The sequence below is a fragment of the Corapipo altera genome, unplaced genomic scaffold (genome assembly GCF_003945725.1).
Source record: "Corapipo altera isolate COAL_440 unplaced genomic scaffold, ASM394572v1 75, whole genome shotgun sequence".
NCBI classification, from domain to species: domain Eukaryota; kingdom Metazoa; phylum Chordata; class Aves; order Passeriformes; family Pipridae; genus Corapipo; species Corapipo altera.
Window position 1 is genome coordinate 7,082,977 of NW_020884887.1, and position 11,116 is coordinate 7,094,092.

The window sequence follows — 11,116 nt, forward strand, 5'->3', positions numbered from 1 at the left end:
GAGAGCCCCAGGACCGGGGCGCCCGCAGCCCTCCCCGGTTCACGGGGGCTGGTGCTGTAGGGGGGCGGGGGAGAGGCAGAGGGGCACAAGGGGTTTCTGAGCATCCGTGGGACCCGGCAGTGCTCGGTGAGGCGGTTTCTGACGGCGGCTCGGAGCTGGGGGTACAGGGGCGAGGGGCCGCCCCGAGAGCCGGCCGGGTCCGCCGAGTCCCGACGGCCCGAGCCCCGGAGACCGCCCGCCCCGGGAGCGGGGTCTCACCGGGCACACGACGGGGGAGCCCGGCGCAGGGGAAAGCCCCCGGACTCACGTCGTTTCCCCGGGCTGGGAGAATTCCTTGCTGGTCTGAGGCTGGGAGGCGGTTCTGAAATCCTGGATAGGGGGAAAAGCCTTAATTCCTAGAAATTTCTCCAAACCTCGTCTCGGAGAAGTTTCCTTCCGGACATTCAGTGCCGTGTGGGGCTTCATTCTCTGATGTTTAACTGACAGGAGGAGGAGGAAGGAGGAGAGGAGTGAGAGAGGAGAGAAACCTCCGCGTTCAGACTTTCTACAGAAAATACATCAACCTCGCGATGGACTGAAGCTGAAGAGGGCAAACGCCATGAGCAAACCCTGCCATGCTTTGCTATCCCAGGTGCCTCTGTGGCACCCAGACTAGCTTGGATGGGCCAATTTTTGCTCCGTGCTTCACAGCACCGAGAGCAGCTTGTCCCTTGGTCCCACTCCTTCCTCTGGCCTCCCAAAGGATGACGGTGCAGAGAAGCCTCTCCAAGCCCACGGGGTCGGTGTGGGAGCTCGCACACCCAGGCCACAACCGGACACCTGGGGAGAGAACCTGCACCCAAGGGACGTGATCGGTGTCACCATGACCTGCCCTCCCCGGGCTCTCCTTCCCCAGGCGCCCTTCCAGCGGGCATTGACTTTGGGAGCGCGGTATAATTATCTGCAGCATTTTCAGCAGCCCCACAATGGCTTTCCACGGGCGGTGCATTGTTCTTGACACACATACATTGTTCCTGCATGTCCATCAATTCTCATTTACTTGTCACGGTGCAGGAAGCATGGAGAAGGGAAAGGACGGGAAAGGAAGGGAAAGGAAGGGGAGGGCGGGGGAGAGGGAAAAACTCAACCTCACTGCAGCAGCAGAGCTTGCAAGACCGAGGCTTCCTGGCTGCTGTCTTGTATCTCTCTGTGAGCATCTCCAGGCAAAGAGATGAGCTCCGTGGGGATAGAAATGCTGGAGAGGCATTAGATTGTAGCATCGACTGTTATTTTCACCCTTGGAGAAAAGCCCGAATCAGGGCTCTGCTGACTGAAATGTTTCAGTCAGGTTAGTTGGACTGAGGCAGTGAGAGATATCACTTCTCTTTGCAGCTCTTGCTTGGCTTTAATCCTTAACCCATCGAGGTCTGCAGTAACACTGCCGGGAACAAGTAATGAGTGTGCAAACCCTGCTATTAGTCCCACTGATGAGTGGGGTTTTGTAACACAGCTTCTCGTACACGTCCTCCCACACTCCTTCCCACACCGCAGTCTCATGCCCCGGTCCCAATTTGCTATTCCATGGCACCAGGCGAGATGCTATCAGAGCTGGGGCGGCTCAGATACTTGTTGTCTGACCGGGGACATGGGTGATAAGGGCTTTAAGGGGTCGGGAGGACCCCTGGGCCCAGCACAGTCCACTCGGTATAGCCCCGTCCTCGAGGTGGAAAGTCGTGATTTGTGTTTGCAGGACTGGGGACTTCCAAGATTGCTGCATAGGCTGGCAGGAAAGTCAGGGGTCCAAATCGAGCAGAAGATGAGCTAATGAAATCCTCCAAGTGTTATGGAAGGGATATATCCAAAATCGCTCATGGAGCAGAGCAACTGCCCCAGAACCGAGCCCTCAGCTTTGTCTGAGCTGTCCCTGAAGTCAGGGCTTGGGGAGAGAGGTTGTGCCGCACAGACCAGGGCAGACGCACTGTCGTCTTCCCAGACTGTTTTGTTTTTTAGAGCCTCAGTTATAATTTGTAACAGTGAAACGGCTCCTAAACACTGCGTTTCCTGAACGTTAAAAAACAAAAGCGAAAAAAAACACCTGAGAAAGTTGCGGGCGCAGCATGAAATAATGCCCGGCGTAAGATTAAAATAATTATGAAAAGAACAATATGTATTTGCTTTTATCCACGCTGTAATTACAAACGCTTTTTAAAGGATACTCTTTATTCATACCACTGGTAGGAAGTCAAAAAGTGAGAGAATCGCTTTCATAGTACTGGTTTGATACGACTTTTAATTAAGGACTGCGTGCCCCTAATTTATTAAGGCTCATCTATTCATCACGTGTGTAATTGACGCTGGAAAAAAATAATAATTACAGATCTAACCTCTGCAGAGTGGTTTTGCCCGACTTGGGTCCTGCTGCCGTGGAAACGCAAACAACAAAAAACCACCCTATTAGGATGAAAACCGAGCGGCGCAAACAGGCTCCAGCGTTTCTCCGCGGGGGCGTTTGGCTGAATGGGGGTCCGCATCCCTCATCCTGCATCCCTCGTCCCGCATTTCCCATCCCGCATCTCCCATCTCGCATCTCCCAGCCCCGCGGACTCGGGAAAGCGACGCGTTTCTGTGGGAGCCGATGGGGGGAGGCGGGCAGACTCCGCTCCGGGAGGGGCGGCGGTACCCGACGGGGCTGCAGGGGGCCGAGAGGAGCCGGCCGAGCCCGGGAGGAGATGGGGGGCCCCGGGAGGAGCCGAGGAGACTGGGAGAAGATGGGGGGCCCCCGGAGGAGCCGGGTGGGGAAGCAGGAGGGGCTGGGTGGCCGGGAGGAGAAGAGGGGGTGGGGAGGAGTTGAAGGGGGGCCGTGAGGAGCCAGGGGAGCCCCGGAGTAACCGGCGGGAGGCCGGGAGGAGCCGGGCCGGCGGCGGGAGAGGGAGCAGAGCCGCGATCCTCTGAAGTTTCCTCTTCGCCTCATCATCAGCCTTAATTACCGCGGCGGGTTGGTTTTTTTTTTCCCCTTGCTTTGCTATGATTACAGCCCTTGGACGGCTCCTTAATAGCAGCGCTCCGCGGGCTGCCCGTGTCATTAACTCCTAATTCAATCCGGAGGGGGGGGGGGGGGGGAGGAAACACCCCAAACAGCATCACCCAAAAAAACCAGAGGCAGAGACTGAGAGGCGGTTTGGTCCCGCCCCCCGCGCGCCGCGAGCCAATGGCGTGAGTCACCGCGGCACGTCAGGGGCCAGAGCGGGCGCTGATTGGCCCGCGGGGCGTTCCCTCGGCTTCCCAAAGGAGGACAGCGCCGGCGAGCCCCAGAGGGGGAAAAGGGGGGCGGCCGGGCCCGCAGCGCCTCACTCGCCGGGCAGAGGCGCCGCGCAGCTCCAGAGCTCCCTCCGCACCGCCATGGCTTCTCCTTCCAAGGCGAAGGAGGTCTTCTCCTCCGACGAGGAGGGCCCGGCGGCCGGCGGCGCCGAGGAGCACCACAAAGTGAAGGTGTCCAGCCTGCCGTTCAGCGTGGAAGCGCTCATGTCCGACAAAAAGCCCCCCAAGGAGCCGCCGCTGCCCGCGCCGAGCGGCAGCGCCGACGGGGCGGCCGTGGGCACCTCCAGGAACCTGCTGCTGTCGGGCCACGGGTCCCGGGACGCGCACAGCCCCCCCGGGGCGCTTACAAAAACCTTCGACACCGCCTCGGTCAAGTCGGAGAACTCGGAGGACGGCACGTCCTGGATCCAGGAGGCCGGGAGATATTCTCCGCCGCCAAGTGAGTGCCCGGGGGAGCGGCGGGGGCCGCGCGGGGAGCGAGGGCGGGCGGGCGGGCACTGCTCCGGCCCCGGGCTCCGAGCGCCGAGATGCCCCGGAGCACGCGAGATAGAGACGTGTAGGTCTTATATTTCATCGTAAATTTTATATTCCCATCCCTGGAAGTGGTCAAGGCCGGCTTGGATAGGGCCCTGAGCAACCTGGTCTAGTGGAAGGCATCCCTGTCCACGGCAGGGGTTTGGAAGGAGATCATCTTTAGGGTCCTTTCCAACCCAAACCATCCTGCGATTCCATGATATTTTGTATATGTATTCATATCTACGCGTGTGTAATGTTTAGGTCTATGTTACGTATTTTTTCGTAAGTATGTTAGGCTTATATATTTATATGGTTATGTGTTTCTACATTTATATATTTATATATATGACTATATGTATATATATAAATATATACTGCTTTCAAAACCATAGAAAGATCAGAAAATACCTTGGACCATCTCCCTTTCCTGACACGCTGCTCTCCGGCTGCCGGTTCGTCCATTTAGATCATCCATTGTAACAACAACTGGATTTTCTCCCTGATACCTTCTGCCTTACATGGTGCACAGCAACCTCTTAAACCCGGGAATTGTCCCTTCCAGCCTTGTGCGCTCTCTCCGCGCTGGCTCCCGCCGCCGTGACTCCCGACACGGGGTTGTTCCTCTCTCCCTGGTTCCCTGCAGCCTGTCAAAGTTCCCCGATCTAGGCCTGACCTCTTTACCCTCTGCGATCTCTCCCGACCCCGTCCCCACCGCCTTAGGGACACGCGATCCGGAGGTGACAGGTCACTTCTTAAACCCTTTTGCACTTCGAGCCGCGCTGCTGTGCCTGCGCTGAATCGCATTTCGCTTTGGTGAGATCCCTTAAAAAAACAGGGGGGAAATTGCTTTTAAGAAATCAAAAATCCCAAAACTACCTCCAGGAGAAGCAGAAGAAGCATCCGGACGATTCTGGGCTTTCTGCCTTCCCACGGCCCGGAGCCGTGGCGGCCGTACACCTGTATCAGTGGATCGATCCGCTCTCCTCTGCGCATCCCTAACTTACCTGATGGAAATTAAGTACTCTGCTTTCTTTGAGTTAGAGACTACAGAAGCAAACTGTTGAGCCAGACAGTCTCACAGAATTTGCTCCTCAATCTAATACTGCAAGAAGGAAGTTTAGTGCTATTACAGCTCCTCTTTTTTGTTGTTGTTTGTTTGGGGGTTTTTGTTTTGGTTTGGGTTTGGTTTTGGGGTTTTTTTAACAATCATTTCGATTTGGCTTTCATCCACTTCCTTTCGTTTACTGCCCCCGAATTAATTTGATTTCTATCATGCTGGGAGAGGGCCCGGGAGAGGGCAGGAGGAAAGCATCCTGCCCGTGGCATTCCCTGTGTAGCTCCAATTTTCAATTTTCGTATACCCTCAAGTATGCTAAAAAAGCATGAAAAGAAGTGTGTGCTTCTACCCGGACCCCCTTCTCTAAATCTGTCTGAAACCCAAGACTTAGACAAGGCCTAATATTCTCCCTCTACATTTTTCCCCCCTCGAAATTCCTCTCCTTTCTCTTTTAAATCGGCTGTTCTCGAGATCTGCAAAGTAGTTTCATAAAGGACTTTAGTAGCTGGGAGTTCTGGTAATTTCAGCGGGATTTGGGGCAAAAACCGATAATCAGGCAAGGGAAGGTCCTTCGGCCTCGACCATCTCCTTAATTTCCCACCTCCTGGCGTTCGGCCGCTCAGCAGGAGGCAATGACCAGTTCTCCCTCAGGAATACCATCTCTCTGTGGAGGGTTTCGACTTTAAAAACAGCTCCTCTATTTAGTTATTATTAATATTATGGGTAGAATGAACTGGAGAAAAAAGTTGTAAAAGTTAGAGTTTTGAACAACACGGAGAGGGAACCCTCTCCAAATGATTATTTTTGTCCGGCATTGCCCAGAAAAAAGAGGATAAATAGAAAAAAAAAAAAACCAGCGAAACAAATCAGTGCAGCGAGGGTTTGAGGACTGGAACAGGATAAACGCAATTGCAGAGTCTGCGGTGACGACCGACCCTCCTGCTTATCAGAGTTCGGCAGTCACTTGGGGGGATGGTGAGGGAAGAAGCCCAGGAACGCTTGGGTGTATCCCGGGGAAAATATTTATCCGGAATTTAATTTAAAAGCATGTTTTTGTGGTTTCCCCCGTGTGTAACAGCCGTCGGGACGGGTCGAGCTGACTCGACAGCCGGGAAAGGCTCTGGGATGGGGATTGACGGTTCCCCTTCTAAACCCTGTCCCTGCTTGAAGCAGCCTGGCAGCTGGGTCTTGGGAAAATTTCACTTAGGGAAAAGAAACAGGTTGTGTTTAAAAATAGAGTAGAACAACGGGGTGACCAGCAGTGAATTTAGGGTCCTTTTAGTGTAGTTTAATTTAGTGTAGTTTTAGAAGTGAAACAACTGTCACAGTGAACACCTTAATTATTGGAATGCCCTGGTGTGATCACAAGACAGTATCTGTCAAGTTGTTTTCTAAGAGCGCTTTGTTTTCAGTATCTAAAGGAAGGATAATAAGAGAAGTTTAATTTTTTTCCACTGTAACTGTTTTCTCCCTCACCTTTCTGAACTTTTGAACACTTTCTTTGTGGGATTTTTTAATTCCATGATATGTACTTAAACAGCTTCTTGGTCCAGCCTATTTTAAAAAGTAGAAGAGGAAAGTGAAAGGAGTCTAGAAAAAATAACGTGCAGATACTGACAAGCATTTGAACCAGACACTATAGTGTGTACAAAATTTAGCAGCCTCTTTAGAGCAGGCTGTGTGTCATTTGCTGTATCAAGCTGGGGAGCCAGGGTGACTTGCCCCGGGAATTATGCGAAACACAGCCAAATTGCTCAGCTTTTGAAGTTAGCTGCATGCTTCTTATTCATTCTTTAGATTGTAAAATTATTAGTGAAATGCAAAATTAATCTAAAGACCTAAACTGATCTCAAGTCAGCCGTGTGCCATTCCGGGTACATGTGCCTAACCCGGTTGGGGTTTTAAGGCAAGCACAAAAGGTGGTAGATTTCCTGACTTGTATTGGCTACAAATGCTGCAGTTATGAAGCTTTTTGTTTTGTTTTAGTTTAATTAGCAAATATAATAAAACCCAAAAGTGTTGAATGAAAAGTGCACTGCTTTTTTGGTTTTGTTGATACTTGTTGAAAATCAGAAAATACTCACTGAAAAGTTAATAATCAGAGGAAAAACTACCTCTCGAAGAAGAAATATCAATAAAAATACCTAGTTAGTGAAACCAAAAAAATTGTCAGACCCACTGCTTCAGCTATCAGAAAAAAGATAGGGTGCTTAGTGGAGCTGGGCTGGGCTCTTCTCTTGCTCCACTGTCCTTTTGTGAATCTCCTGCCTTTGCGATGTTTGTGCTGTGCTTTGCTGGAGTTACACCTCCAGTTCTGCAGCTACCAAAACAGCTGGTTTGTGTGCTCTAGACCTCTATGATGTGACTCCTAAAGTGATCCGTGAATCCCTTGTGCCCTATCTACCCTTTTGAAATCGCTGAGCCAAAATTTTGCTTCCCAGGACATCTACTGCTTTTACCAGAAAAAGATTTCCAGAGCCGCTTGCAAAAGGATCCTCTGTTTTCAGGGTCTCACTTGGAGGCCCATCAAGCACAGCATCTCTGCAGAGCACCCAGGTCTCCTTGCTTTTGTGATAACTGGCCTTTCCCTTCCTTGCAGGACACCTGAGCCCCACTGCCTGCACCCTGAGGAAGCACAAGACGAATAGGAAGCCCCGAACCCCGTTCACCACTTCCCAGCTGCTGGCTCTGGAGCGCAAGTTCCGCCAGAAGCAGTATCTGTCCATCGCCGAGAGAGCGGAGTTCTCCAGCTCCCTCAACCTCACAGAGACCCAGGTCAAAATCTGGTTCCAGAATCGGAGGGCCAAGGCCAAGAGACTGCAGGAGGCTGAGCTGGAGAAGCTCAAAATGGCAGCGAAGCCCATGTTGCCATCGGGGTTCAGCCTCCCTTTCCCCATCAACTCTCCCATCCAGGCTGCCTCACTGTATGGAACATCCTACCCTTTTCACAGACCTGTGCTTCCTATCCCTCCTGTTGGACTCTATGCTACTCCCGTTGGATATAGCATGTACCACTTATCCTAAGAAGATCAGAAAGACAAAGTGACAGTAAGACAGACTTCCTGGTGGATCATGTCCAGCCCTGAGAAGGCAGTACCCCAACCAGTACTGGCCATTCCTTCTGCACGCTTCTATCTGCCATCCTGAGTGTATGGGAGTTTGTGCTAGCAAAGCAAGGCATCCTGTATGCTACAGGTTGGGTGTCTTCTGAGAGTGCTCTGAGCACTCAGAGTCTGATCCTCAAAGAAAAAAAAATTGTAAAAACAAACAAACAAAAAAGAGAGAAAAAAATATTTGAGCAAATGTAGGGGTTTTATACAGTGCACGTAAAACTAGACTAAAAAAGAATGGGTGAAAAGGCAATTTTATCTTATGGAGGCAGAGATTTCCTGACATCTTCCTGACGGGGCCCAACACAGGTTTAAATTTAGAGGGGTGCGTGCCCTCACACCACACTCTAAGTTGCCATCACTTAGTATGGGGGTAGTGGGGAGGGAAATAAAAAGGTATAATCAACGTTTTGTTGTTTGGTTGTTTTTTTAAAGAAAGCAGAGCCTGTAGCTAGAGACACCATGTAAATAGAAGCTAGACCCAGTAGAGTCTCAGTGAAGTTCAGAGCCAGCAAATTCCTGCATTTCTGAGGGTAGAGAAAATTTTTGCATCCCAAACCTCGTCAGATGAGTGCAACAAGATGAGCATCAGGGCGCCTAAATGTAGAGCCCAGCTTTATCCACCATGGCTCCTGTAATGCTTTTATTTGTATAAATAGCTTCAGCATTTGTAAAGCACTGTGAGGGGAGGTAAAGTGCAAGGAGGGGTTATTAGGCAGTCTGGTCTTTATCTCTTCCTATTGGCATGCTTTGAAATGTTTGGCTACAGCCAGGTAATCTTGGCTCTGCAATGTTCTTTGAAAACCAGGAGAGAGGGAAGGAAGCTTTCTGGGGAAAGAAGACGTGGCTTGTTTCCACAGTGGTGGAGAGCAAAGGATTGTTGAACAATTCTGGGAGATGTTTGGGGGTTTTATTAGTATTTGCAACAGCCTGTATTAAATAGAAGAACCCTCCTGAGTCTTCCTCTTCTTCCCTTGCTAAGGATGCCAATATAAGTGACTCATGCTTCAAGCCCTTCTAAAGAGAGATCCAGGTATCACAAACAATCATCCCTACAAGTAGGACGGTGGGGTGCCAAGAAACTGCATAACCTGTCTGTCCCTGTGGGAGCTCCCCGAGTGCTGGCAGTAACTTCCCCAGGCTTCTTCTTATAACTATTGTATTATGTGTATTACTCTTGCTAAACTTTATGAGGAAGTTACTCCAGAGGCTGTGGAGCACTGAAGTTGGAACTTCTCCTGGATTTATTTTCTTAGCATGCTGTTGTGGAAGAAAGAAACAAAACAAAACAAAACAAAAAAATCAGAAAAAAAATGGAAAGAAAAAAAAAAAGCCACGAGGTTTTGCTGGTTTTTGTTTGTTTTGAGCCAGGCACTGATGCTGGCTGGGAGCTACTATAGATGAACTTCCTCTTTCCCTTCCCCTCACCCCTAATCTTCCATTATAGGAGAGTCCCTTTGAAAGGGATGCCTTGTACAATTTTATATATTTTATTGAAGATTTATTATTTCTTATCTCTTATTTCAAATTAAATTAAAAAAGAAAAAACATGTTTAATCACGTGTGGGTCTGTTAGTGTTTGGAGTCCTTTAAAAGGTAACTTCTCTCCGTGTGTGTTTTGCACTGCTGGGTCAAGTTCAAAGGAATGTTTGGGTTGCCTTTATGATTATTTCCCCTATCTGAATTAAAGCCAAATTTGCAGCACATGAAGGTGAATTGCAAGTCAACAATTCGAAGTCGAAAGCCAAACCTTTTATGAGGTTTCCTTGTTTTTAACAACCACTTTTAGGCACCTCTGTTCTTTACAACATCATACTCCGGTGATGTCTCCATCGCTTCTTTTAGCTCATGTGCCTTCCTCTTTGGCTTGGGACTCTCCCTCCGACTCACCTTTCCGTTGACCTCATCTCTGGGCTTTGGTGGGAGACTAATCTCGGCCCCCACAGTAGTTGGGTGGTAATTTGGAACAGGTAAACCCTGGCAGGGGCCGTGCAGTACTTCAGTCCAGTTGCTGTCGGCACTGTCCCGTAGTTTTCAGGCCAGGCTCAGAGAGCAGGTGCCAGACCTTTCTGGCGAGGGGGTCTCGGGTCTGCTCAGATAAGAGGGGTACCCGAGAGGTCAGGCGGACCGTGTTACACCCAAATCCTATGCTGGCCCAATGTAAATGCCGTCATAGGAGGGTCGTTGGGATTAGAAGTAATGCTTGGCGTTCCCACTGTGGGGACAAGGTGTGTTTGCCCGTGCTGGGACAGCCGGGTGGTTTGACCCGGGTGCGCTCTCCTCGCTCCAGTCGCGGGGCTCCCGAAGGCACAGCGCTCCCGGCTCCCGCCGAGAGGGAGCACCGCGGCGGCGCTTCCCGGTGGGCACAGCCCGAGGGGCCGCCCAGCCCGTCCCGCCTGGCTCAGCATCCCGCCGGATCGGGCCGCTGCTGGGCGAGAAGGAAACCTCAAGGCGGGGAAACATCCCGCGATCTGGGCTCTGGGGAGAGGGCTGCGGGACGGGGGAGAGGAGCTCACCCTGCTCACCCAATTCCCGACTCCGAGAAAAACCCCTGTTACCCTTCCCGCTTCGCAACGGTAGGGAACAAAGATGGGGGAACCTAATATCCATGTAGACTCTTCAAATTAGCATTTACTGCCGCATAAAAACCGGAACCAACCGCTTCTTTCTCGGATTCCCTTTTCTTGAAGCATCATCCCCCTATGTACAGGGCAAGGCGAAGCCCCCTCTCCCCTGTCCTTCCCCGGCCGGTTGTCCCGAGTGCTTCCTTAGCTGGGCCGGGCTATAAATAAACCAGCGGTATTTTTTAACCTTCAGTATAAATCAGCTGTGTCAGGGATTACAGCTAAATCTTTTCGCTGGAAATTCTTTGAGCGCAGGAGCTTTGTGTGTGTTATGATAGATCCTTAAATGGATACAGATTTATTGCAGCACACAAGGGTGTTGAAGGAAAAGCTTCCAAATCTCGGTTACAACCTCTGCTATGGGAAAGGCAGGACGGATCGGTGACACCTTCTCCGAGCTTGCGGATGGCATGACAATTCACCCTGCGCCCATTATTAACTTGTTCCAATTAAAGCCTTCAGAAAGGCCGAGTTAATTGAGTATTATATTTTATTAGGAGGGAGGTGTCAAG

General features: G+C 50.9%; 1 protein-coding gene across 1 annotated transcript; it reads left to right on the plus strand.

Moving 5' to 3' along the window:
* The first annotated feature begins 3,317 nt into the window (after positions 1 to 3,317).
* MSX2 (msh homeobox 2) lies at positions 3,318 to 8,151 on the plus strand. The gene is made up of 2 exons (XM_027643394.1): positions 3,318 to 3,736; positions 7,470 to 8,151. Exons 1-2 carry the CDS (start codon positions 3,379 to 3,381, stop codon positions 7,892 to 7,894), a joined length of 783 nt encoding a protein of 260 aa, XP_027499195.1. The 5' UTR covers positions 3,318 to 3,378; the 3' UTR covers positions 7,895 to 8,151.
* Positions 8,152 to 11,116: the final 2,965 nt, after the last annotated feature.

Coding starts and splice junctions, on each gene's coding strand:
- MSX2 (XM_027643394.1), top strand. CDS start 3,379: ATGGCTTCTCCTTCCAAGGCGAAGGAGGTCTTCTCCTCCGACGAGGAG. Junction 3,737..7,469: donor GAGATATTCTCCGCCGCCAA/GTGAGTGCCCGG, acceptor CCTTCCTTGCAG/GACACCTGAGCCCCACTGCC.